This window comes from Pelobates fuscus, chromosome 13 (genome assembly GCF_036172605.1).
Source record: "Pelobates fuscus isolate aPelFus1 chromosome 13, aPelFus1.pri, whole genome shotgun sequence".
NCBI lineage: Eukaryota > Metazoa > Chordata > Amphibia > Anura > Pelobatidae > Pelobates > Pelobates fuscus.
In genome coordinates this window covers 111251187-111263344 of record NC_086329.1, presented here as the reverse complement: position 1 = coordinate 111263344, position 12158 = coordinate 111251187, and the positions used below count along the sequence as shown (strand labels likewise).

Sequence of the window (12158 nt, the reverse complement as noted above, 5' to 3'; positions counted from 1 at the left end):
GCAGGTCTCCCACCTGGTGGACACTCCCCTAGGGGACCAAATGGAAGACTGTAACACAGACAGACATGTATCACATTACAGACTCACAGAAGCAAAACATCCCCACAATGCATCCTGGCTTCCTCCCTTCTGCCCTGGAGATAATTGGAGAGGTAATTCAATTATCTTCCAGGACAAAGGCAAAACTCCATTACACATGTGGGGACCTAAATACAGTAATATGCTTTAAAATATATGAAGTTACTTTTTATACATTAAACATAGACATGTCACATATCCCCAGATAGCTCAGGTCTGAGTGCACATTATTAGGTGAATGGCACTCAGACCATATGAATACAGTTTAATCGCCATGGAGCCAAAGTCTTTAATCACACGAATAGGCTCCATGGCATAGCTATCTGGGTTACCACAATTCACATAAAACAAAATACCGAATGAACGGCTGTTCGGCTACATCCCCACGAATAAGAACCAGGAGACGGACGGCTCAGCTGTGTTCGTGCAAATAAGTGTCCGTTTATAGTTCCATAGTTTAGGTGCCGAACACCGCTGGCCGTACGGGACTTGTAAAATGGCCGCCACCACGTGTTCGGTCGACGAACAAAGACCACCCTGCCTTCGTCAATTAAGCTGCGGTTAACCGCAGCTTCAGGGTGGTCAATTGGCGGCACAATCCAGCTCCCGGGTGGTCGCGTAATCGTTAGTTTGTTCGGTAGATGAAATCTACCGAACACCCCGGCAGAAAAGGCACGAATAAGCCTTTCTGCAGGGAAAATAAGTCTTTTAAAGTCTGGTCCATAGTCCAAAGGCAGCAGGCGGGCAACCAGGCTCCTCCAATGCAATGTGGCGAGATTGGTCTCGTCACAGTATAAACTGCAATAATTACCTGTTAGGGTTAACTCTACCAGACAGCCACTAGAGGGACTTCCGGGCTCAAAGGCGACTTTTGGTCACCTAAATGACGCTGGACGTCCTCTCGCTATGCATGAGGACTTGCAGCATCACCGGAATCCCTATAGGAAAGCATTGAATATGGGGAGATCCTATTGAGAGTGTGGTCATTGTCGCGCATGCCCATTAGGCCTCTTCTACCAGCTAACGTCGTTGGGGGAGGAGCCAAGCCAGCGTCAAGGGACATCGGCGCTGGACCCAGGTAAGTGTCAGAAGGGGAAGCTGTAGTGCCAGGAAAAAGAGTTTGTTTTTCTGTCACTATAGTTTCCCTTAAGAAAATCTTGTGGGTATTAATAGTGGATACATTGGTGTTTTTATTATTAATTAAATGAAGTACAATAAATGTATCTTTTATTTTATCGCAAATTTTAAGTCCACATAAAAAGCAGGATAAATTGAGAATCAGAGAAGAGATTTATTATACAACTGATGATTATTCTACATACACTGGTGAATTGCTTTCTAAATCGATGTTTAGTCTGTATATGCAATATTACACTATATTTTCTCTTTTTTTTTTGTTTTGTTCATATGACTGATTCTCCACACACATGTATCCTATAATATAGAAATAAAGAGGTTCTTATGGGACGTGGCGACTTCTAATTAGAGTAGTATGTCATCATGGCTTTTATGGGTGTACCACTGATATAATAAGATAAATACTCTGTATAATCTCACTTTTTTCACTATACTGACCCCTTAAACTGAAATGTTAATTTTTAATTATTTATTAAATTAATTAATCCATGTACACCAAGTATAAGCGTAGAAATATAGTCTACGGTTATAAATTTATAAAAAACATTCTCTTTTCAACTCTCACTTTCTTGTAAACAAAGGTTTCTCCAGGGCTGCCAGCTTTTCACGGACAGCTCCCAACAGATTTTTCCATTTTAGATATGTCACTTGTTAAAATACCTTTTAAAATACCATATATAAAGAATCAGATGAAATATCTGATATCCCCTGACTTAACAGCAAGCTTCCTCAATTCAGAAACATCAACCTGGACCTATCGCTTCCTCAATTCAGAAACATCAACCTGGACCTATTGCTTCCTCAATTCAGAAACATCAACCTGGACCTATCGCTTCCTCAATTCAGAATCATCAACCTGGACCTATCGCTTCCTCAATTCAGAAACATCAACCTGGACCTATCGCTTCCTCAATTCAGAAACATCAACCTGGACCTATCGCTTCCTCAATTCAGAAACATCAACCTGGACCTATCGCTTCCTCAATTCAGAAACATCAACCTGGACCTATCACCTGAGATATTGAACACTAAAGTTATCACACAGGACCCATTTTATTTAGATCCATATAAACTCTTCATCTAGCTTCGATTAGAATACCGTATAAAATAATAATGGAAACATTTTTGTTGTTGTTTTATTTGCTATAAAAGTTGTGACCAAATATTACCTATTATGTTGATCTGGTCTGTTATTAACAGAAGGGAGAGGACAAGGTATCTGCCATACACTCACTTGTTTGGTTGGATATTTCACCCTCTGGACAAGGAATACAGTCATAGCAGCAAGGAGGTTGTCTATTTCTTGGAGACTTCCTGTACCCAGGTAAGCATGTTTCACTGCACTCTGAGAGAGGAGTCTGTAGAAAAAAAAACAAGTATCATAACCATTGCACCCTCCCAGAGTAACTTATCAAACATTTAAGACTGATTGACATTGGTTTGCCCACCATCACCTCTTCTACTGCTTGAAGCTGTCTAAAGCTCTTCTACCGAGCTAAGCATGATTGGATGTATTCATATATTAACTGGAGATCAATCTAGTTCATTGGCAAAATATTCCTCTAGGTAGGAAATAGTCTATATTTGCCTTTATATCTTATACCATGAAAAGTATATCATCCCTCAGTGTCTATCATGGGTCTGGCCATATTCCAAGTATGCAACCAATGCAGCATTTCACCTCTAGGTGTACACCAACCAGAAGGTTGTTATCCTGTTACATAATCTCTGTACTACCTTATCCAGTAGCCAGGAGGTATTTATAATAAACACTGTATCTGATTATGGGTAGCAATAATTTAAAAAAGTAGGATAACTTTGTTTTTCCGGACAGCAGCAATAATTCAACTATCACTACAAATGCTTTTGTTTAAAAAAAAATGTCCCTTTAGGACATTTATTATATAACTGAGATAATTCTATATGTTTGTACTTCCTCCTTTTCCCCCCGAGATTTATTCTGAATATCACAACATATTAACATCTACCTGGTTAAACAATGAGTTCCACCTAACCAAAGATCTGTTAATTAACAGATCTTCTGACAAATTCAGTTGGTCAAAGGTTCCAACTTTGATGGCGTTCATAGTTTGGTTGGGGTAAACAATCCAGTTCAAAACATCAAATCTTGAATACAACATATCTCCGTGATCATCAAACAAGATGTGTCCACTGGCGTTGTTTGTAAAATTGATATATTTCAAATATTTATGGACCTAAAAGAATAATAATAAATGTACTGTATGAATAAGACTGTGGATAAACAACTATATTTTCTTTTAAGGTTTAAATACCCAGAATTCTGATATTTTGTTGGGGTTTTTTTTGCATGTATTCTAAGATATTTGTTTGTTTTCTGTATGAGATCAATCACTATCTTTCCAAAAAAACAAATCCACATCATAAAAAATATAGTTAGAGAAATGACATAATCTCTAATTTAAACATAACACATACATTTATTGGATAACGGATGCAAATGTAAGTTCACCATAATATTTGCTGCAGAATCTGGCACGGTTTACTCCTAAAAAAATGTGTTTTCATTGTTTTAGCTGTTGGTGGGCTCTCATACTTTAAATGTAACCACTTTTGTGGATGGTGTTCTCTTATAAATTTCCAATCTTTCCATTTCACTCTAAGCTATTATGCAAATTCTAAACGAAACATCAGGCTTTGCCATTAATATAATTAAAACCAAAGAAAAACAAGTTACATGCGCTCTTTCCACATCCCTATGTATTTTTAAACAAATGGAGGTTTTTAGTTACCTCCAATGGTCATGAGAGGATAAGCCCACCTGCCAACGCCCCATGTGTTCCCTATTAAGGGTTTATAAGTATGTCCCATGTGTTCCCTATTAAGGGTTTATAAGTATGTAGGGGCTGGATATAAAATTAATACTCTAAAAATTTGACTCTAGGTCAGGTCAGGTACTGTTCCTTCACCCAGTGTGGAATTAGGGAAAACAGTATCCCCCCCAGAACCTTAAGTCAATAAAGTCATCAGGTTGTACTAATACGGGGTAACCATGATAAAGTTAATACTATAGCGAACAAAAACTAATTCTCAAACTGCAGCACCCTATTAGGTGACAGAGTAGAGGAAAATAAGTACAACCTTGCAAAAGTGTACTAGTAAATCAAAAAGAAAAGGAAACTATTTTATTAAGCTAAAAACAATAGCCCACTTATTAATAGGTAATCCAGAAGGTAGGTAGTCAAGCTGAGTGCTCACTATAGGTAAACTCACAGGGGTAGGTAAACAGCGATTACTTGATGCAGGTAAACTCCCTGCTCCAATTACAGTGCTAAACAGGGAGTTTACTGAGCCCTATAATGTATAAATCAGATATAAGTTACTCTATCCAGGTGACTCTCATCGCCCAGGGCGCCAAGAGCTTCTATACTCATTTCACCATTAGCCAAAAATCCACATCTCCACCTGTCCCTGTTACCTCGGCACCACACTTGGCTAATGCCTACCAAAACTTCTGATCCTATTACTAGGCTAAATCAACAAAACGTGCTATCAAAAATAACCCAAGTGCATAGTGAGAAAATAAGAAAAAACAAAGAACCAAACATTTTTAGCCCCGGACGACTGCGTTTTAACACGCCGAAAATGCGCGTTGCGCGTTTCTTTGTTTTTTTTTTATTTTTATTTTCTCACTATACATTGTTATATTCAAACATATCAATATGTCGTGAATTTATTTAGGTCATTTACTTATATTGTCCTACTTTGTGTAGGGGCTTACCATTTGGTAATCTCGCTGCACTTTGTACTCTTTTTAACATAATATAACATGGGATGCTAAGGAGGGTGTGGGGTGGGGAAGGGTTTTTGTCGAGGCAGTTAGTGCTTATGGTTTATTTCTTATTTCCAATAGTGGTTAGTGATGCACTTCAGTCCAGACGTGTGTTAGTTGGGGTTGTCTTTCTATTGTGTTTGTCCCACAGCTCCCAGACGTCTACCGAGAATTTCTGTGTGGGTCCTGTCTTTCTGGCCGTGGTTTTCAGAGGATTCTATTTTAGGTGCAAGTCGTCAACTTTGGAGTGTGAGGTGATAGCCAGTTTCTACTAATCGTTTGCAATGCTGCTATGAGTATATGGTATGTCAGATACTTTGTAGTTTTTGTTGTGTTTTGTGGGATTAGTTGTAGTAGGTATTGTTCGGGTCGAGGGGGCATGATCACCTTAGTGGTATATGTTATCAGCTTTGAGATTTGCATCCAGAAAGGTGTTATTTTCGAGCATGTCCACCATATGTGGTATGTTGTGCATGGTTGTTCATTGCATCTCCAGCATTTTCCTGAAGTTTGGGGGTTTATATGCTTTAATTTAATTGGGACAATGTGCCAGCGGTAAAGCAGCTTCCTGGACATTTCTATATGTGTGGTGCATAGTGTTAAGTTATTATTTGCTGTGAATATGCAGATCCACTGGGATTCTTCAAATTGCATTTTGAAATCTGATTCCCAAGCTCAGATGAAAGGGGATTTTCTGTGTAAAGCCTTCGGATGATTGCGTGATACAGTTGGGATATGAGTTTGGTGGGTGGTTTGCTTTGTATACACAGTTGCTCAATAAAGGATAATTGCCAGTCCTGCCTAAGTGGGGTATCCGGGGGGTAGTGTTTGTGAAACCATGACTTTCTTTGTATGTATATTAAGTTTAGTGTTTTGGCACATTATATTTTGTCTGCAGATGTGCAAATGGGGCTAGTTTGTTATTATCTACTATTTTGTGAAGAGATGTGATGCCGTGTGTGACAAAACGCCTTTTGTCACTGGATTGTTAGGTGACAAGCTGCCCTTTTCCTCTGGCTGTTGGAGGAGCCTGATTGCCAGCCTCCTTCCGCATGACTTTGGCCCCTGGGAGATTGGGCCCTTTAAAAACATTATTCAGCCATACCGGAGTGTATTTCACTACTTCTGGCCCTTTAAATACTATGGGGAAAGATTGGTACTTTTTATATGGCACTTTGGATGCAGCCATTTTCATTTAGTCGAAAGCGGTCAGCGGTGTGTGCTAGTAAATCCATGGAACTAAAATTGGCTACACAAATGCACGAACACCACTGACCCTTACCTTCTCCTCCACTTCGGCGCTTTGGCTAAGACCAGGACAATTCGAACGCCATGTTACACTGTGCTATTTGCACGAGCGGGGCCCGTTCGGGCATTAGTTTTTTCTAAGTGAACTGCCTTTAACATCGGAAATTGACCGGCCACAGAGCCCAAATCTATGGAACTGTTTTGGGCAGGAAAATGTGCTTGCGGTCAGTCATAAAGGACTTCCATCTAACTTTTTATGTACTGGAGGGATTTGTATGATTTTTGGTTATGTGTATATTTAAAGTATGCTGATTCTGAATATGTATGTGAATATGATGCATATTGTTAAAGTTACAGAGTATGTATAAAAAGTGTATTTTTCCTGCCTGTGATAATTACATTAACCCATTGTGTTCAGTAATTATATCACAGACAGAGGGGAGGGATTGTATGTTTGTGCTGGGTGTGTTTTATGGTTTTCCTGTAAATGATTGGTTGTACTGTGTCCCACCCTGTGGGATGTCCCCTTGCATGGGGACTTGCATAAAAGCCAGTGTGTGGTCATTAAAAGTTCAGATCATCTTGTACCTTCATGAAGTTTCAGCTCATGTTTGGGGGATTGAAAAACTAGACTCTGGGGATTGCTATAATCACTTTACTCCCCAGGGTATAATTGCTAAGCTCTTCTAAGAGCTTGTTCCTGTTGCTGCTCTCTGGAATTCGGAGAGGTCGACCTACTGGAAGCTGGACCCTGGTCTTGGGTCCAGAGTGGGTTGAGACGTTGAGAGCCCAACCAAGCTGCGGCAGTTCGTGGGGTCTGCAGTGGTTATGGTGTCAGGTGGAGTGCTTGGAGTCCTCGGAAAGCACTAAGAGCATCCGTCAGCGGAAGGTACGGGGTGCCAGCGGTTCCATTACACCGTGAGTGGCCCATTCTTTTGCATTGAATTGGAGTATGAGTGTTGTGAGAGCTTGGAGCTTCATGGCTGGTGACGTGTGAGATGATGGCCATGTTTTAGTTCTATGTGTGTCCCATATGGACAAAGTTAACCTGGTGGTTGGCAGCATATCTTTGTATTTATGTCTGATGTGGCGTGGTATCCAGATCAGTGTAGTTATGTCATGTCCTTCGTATATGCAGCCTCTATTTTGAGCCACCCTGGCGTTGGCTCCTGGTGGAATGCTGTGATGAGTGGGCTAAGGAGCAATGCTGAGTAGTATGTGTCAAGATGTGGTATCCCCAGGCCGCCCTGTTTGAAAGGTTTGTGTAACGTGGATGTTGCCACTCTCAGTTTTTTGTTTTTGGGAGTTTTATGTGTAGAGTGCGGAACAGGTACTGGAGCTTAGGCAAAAGTATAATTTTTGTTGCAGTTATACGGCCCAGCCAGGAGACATACTTGCTCCTCCACCCCATAATTTGGCTTTTAAATTTGTTTACAAGTTTGATATAATTAGCGTGCACCATGGCATGTGAAGTAGCTGTGAAAGCTACACCTAAAAATGTTAGGTGGTCAGTACGCCATTCATACGCATATGATGTTGTCAGGTCTTGTAAGGTGTGCTACGGTATGTGCTTACCCATCGCTTGTGTTTTCGTGATGTTAAGTTTGTAGCATGAGCATGCGCTGTATTTGGTGAGTATGTTGTGTAGGTGTGGGAGTGTCGTGTTTGGTGATTCAAGAGATAGCATAATGTCATCTGCGAACATTGTTAGTTTATGTTCGGCTATTCCTATTTGTATTCCCTTGATATTTGTGTTCCCCATTATGTGCTGTGCTAGAGGTTCTAAGACCAGGATGTACAGCAGAGGGGACAGTGGGCACCCCTGGTGTGATCCATTTGTGATTTTGAATTCTGATGAGGTAAATCCGCTGTTGGCTACCTGTGCTGACGGGGTTGAGTATAATGCTGTTATCAGCGACATGAAGTTTGGCGGAAAGTCGAATCTGCTCAGCGTAGACCCAAGGACTCCCCAGTGCACCCTATCAAGCGCTTTTTCAGCATCTAGTGAAAGGAACACACTGGGTCTTCCCGAGGTCCGCGCCCGCGACATCAGATTCAGCAGTTTCCTAGTGCCACCTGAGCCCTGTCTCATAAGGGAGGTTTAATATGGTCTACTAGTGGCTGATCATTGTCAAAAGAGTCTGGCTGCTTATGGTTATTGCTAGGTTATTGCTTTGTCTAGCCCCTGAAAGTGGATCAGTGCCAATTACACAAACTTTGATTTGAAGAAAATGACTAATACTGTGTCTAGGCTCTGCCACGTACACCAACTTTCATTCACTGATTTGCATTTTGACTTTCATTTTTGTGAAATGTTTCTAGAAAGAAAATCTAAATTAAGGGTGTGTGTGGTGTACACTGTGCAATGTACTGGGTGCAGTGTATTAATTCATAATGTTGAAGACAATAACAACATTAATAACAACAACATTAATAATAATTAATTAATTAATAAACATTAAGTTAGTAATAATAAAAACGGACCCACCATCATCAATGTCATGTACAAATATGAAAATTAAATTGATAGAAAATAGGATTGTGTTCTCCAAGCAACTGTCAAATGTAGTTTATTAGCCTTGCAGAGTCATAATACTTTGTCCTTAGCCATGCTGACACTACTAACACCTCTGCCATTATCACCACCACTAGTACTATTAAGTAGTAGTAAGTTCCAGGAAAGTGGGATTAGCAGATACATTTTCTGCTAAGAAGAGCACAAGCTGTTTAATAATGTCTGCTCCCACTGGCACTGCAGCCCCTTCTACCACAGCTAGCATACAAATTAAGTTTTGGATAGCAATGAGTGCCTGAAAGAAGGGGGACTTGAAAAGTACAAATTGTGCTGCAAGAAAGGGAGTAAGGGGAGAGTGAAGGGTCATCTCACTAGTGCCAGTATGACTCAACATATGAAAATACACCACAAGTCAATATTACTGAGGGACTGCAGGAAGAAGCAGAGGGAAAAGTACATCAGCGCTGGACCCAGTTAAGTGACAGAATAGGTTATGCTAATCCCTTCTGCACCACGGGAGGGGCGGGGAAGGGTGGGGAGGGGAAAGATTGGTACTTTTTATATGGCACTTCGGATGCAGCCATTTTCATTTAGTCGAAAGCGGTCAGCGGTGTGTGCTAGTAAATCCATGGAACTACAATTGGCTACACAAATGCATGTAGGGTTAAGCTATAATGCCAGGAAAATGAGTTTGGTTTTCTGGCACTAGAGTTTCCCCATAAGTCTAAAACAACTCAGCCATATTGAACTAAAGTGCACGTACTTCTCTTGTTAACAAGTTGCTAAAACAATTGTTTATCTTTACTCACCTTCCAAAATTGAGAATCTTTTATGTTACGTGATACCACGTTATTTTGTGAATACATTATATGCAAAGCATTAGCCAAAACATATACAGCATTATATATTGTATAACTGTACACAGAGATATCACTGCTGAAATATGGATAGGATGAATTATAGAAATGCTCAGTCCCAGTACACCCATTACTGCTAGTATTCTTGTCTCTCCATACACACAAGAAGATCTCCCACCATACCTTTTTTAGAAAAATATCATTTGGGTAAAGATCTGGGTTCATATTTAATAAAAATGGTTCAAAATTTGGAATTTCAGTGCTATGAAGAGTAAATGCCAAACTCCCATTGAACGGTTTGAAACTTAAAAACTGAAAGTCTAGTCCTGCAGCTACATCCCATTGAGAAGATATGATCCAAACCTTCTCAGGAATGGAAAATTGATAGAGTATAAATTGTAAAGTCAACATATAATCTCGATCACCATATAAAATTATTACGTTGACTGATGAACTACGTAAAACGCTTACAATCCGCGTTTGTGTTGTTTCCTTTAACCCATCACGGTAAGGAATGAATTCCAGAAAGGAAACACAAGCACCACTCGCAGGGAGTCCTTTTTTCAGCATTTGGCTAGCCTCTAAACCAGATTCATTGTCAGAAACCAACAGACCAACCCAGGACCAGCCAAAATATTTTATCAGCTTTACTATTGCCTGAAGCTGTACGTTATCGTTTGGAACAGTGCGATAGAATGAAGGAAACTGAATCTTATCACTTAGCACAGGGTCCAAAGAGGAGTAACTGATCTGGAAGATAAATAGTACATAGGTTATTGTAAGAATGTATATTTAATTTGATTATATGGTTTAGAGCAGGGCTAGTCACATTTTAGTTTCTCAGATATTGAAGATCTACCACCACTATGATACTTTACCAGTTTTTAAAATGTCCAAACATCATGGAATTTGAAGTTCTACAGCATCTGCGGATCTACAGTTTACCCACCCTTGGTTTAGACAATAGTCGCAGGACTGGTTTATGCATGATGTATGAGTCAGTACCAAACTTCAAATGATAAAAAATTGTGTGAATTTGCTTTTAGTGTGAATGATAAAGCATAACATACAAAATAAACAAAGAACCCTGCATACTGATACCGTGTAAATGCCATCCACAGTGGAGGTGCTCTGTGTCAGGCGGACATCACTGGACCGACCACTAAAGTCTTCAAAAGGAATAAACACAAGCAACTCCAATAGTTAGGATGGGATATTAATAACACTCCAATAGTAAGGATCGTATATTTATTGATAGGTGAACCACCCCATAGAAAGTGTGGTGTTTCGGCTCAGCGGAGCCTTAAAGGATCACTATAGGGTCAGGAACACAATCATGTATTCCTTACCCTATAGTGTTAAAACCCCCCTCTAGCCCCCCCCGTGCCCTTCATGCCTCCATAAATATAGCAAAATCTTACTGTATTCAAGACTGAAGCTGTAACTTTGCATGCTGTTAGACTCAGAAAAACAAGCAGTCGGCTGACATCATCAGAAGTGCTAGCCTGATCCAAATACAATGCTTCCCCATAGGATTGGCTGAGACTGACAAAGAGGCAGATCAGGGGCAGAGCCAGCATGATTCAAACACAGCCCTGGCCAATCAGCATCTCCTCATAGAGATGAATTGAATCAATGAATCTGTATGAGGAAAGTTCAGTGTCTGCATGCAGAGGGAGGAGATACTGAATGTTTGGAAGCATTCTAGGCAGCCATGACCCAGGAAGGATCTCTAACAGCAATCTGAGGAATGGCCAGTGAAGTTATCACTAGGCTGTAATGTAAACACTGAATTTTCTCTGAAAAGACAGTGTTTACAGCAAAAAGCCTGAAGGTAACGGTTCTACTCACCAGAACAAATTCAATAAGCTGTATTTGTTCTGGTGACTATAGTGTCCCTTTAATCATGCATATGAATAACAAAGTGCAAGTGTGCATATATAACCCCACAACCAATGCATTTATCAATAAAAATAAAACCACACGTATCTAAATGTATCTAAATGACATACATAATATCATTAGAAAAACATGACATGGAGTATTTTCAAAGTATGAAGCAGTATAGCTAAATACATGGCATGGAATTTGACAAGGCATAAGATGGTATGTTTTAATGTTAAAGGCACAGTGCAATATTAAAGGTTTTATTCCAGCAAATTAACTTATTTAGAGACATCTTGATCAATATGGTAGAAGCATGTTTCTATAACAAATGTAGGAAAATCACAGCATTTCATCTGATACAATGTGTAGACATTCTCTTTATATATATATATATAAAATAAATCTATTTATAATCTCAAAATAGGTCATATGCAATTACGTAATATAAGCAGATATAAACAGTATTATCTGAAGAGTCAAGTTCTCCCCATCTGAGACCGCCGTGAATATGGTGGACAAAAAAGTGGGATCAGACTTCTAGGTCACACATGCTAAAACCTAAATAGGAAAAGTAATCTATCTACTTCCAGAAGCAGTGTATGTACATAGGTCACATGCAACTTTA

At 39.8% G+C, this 12158-nt stretch overlaps 1 protein-coding gene across 1 annotated transcript in view; it reads right to left on the bottom strand.

Annotated features, from left to right (window-relative positions):
- Positions 1–12158, bottom strand: part of LOC134582714 (vomeronasal type-2 receptor 26-like) — a 50389-nt gene that overhangs the window by 3374 nt on the left and 34857 nt on the right. The window contains exons 3-6 of the mRNA XM_063439357.1: positions 10118–10396; positions 9830–10009; positions 3204–3431; positions 2450–2573 (exon numbers count right to left, since the gene is read on the bottom strand). Coding sequence (XP_063295427.1) covers positions 2450–2573; positions 3204–3431; positions 9830–10009; positions 10118–10396 — 811 coding nt within the window. The remainder of the gene's footprint in view (positions 1–2449; positions 2574–3203; positions 3432–9829; positions 10010–10117; positions 10397–12158) is intronic.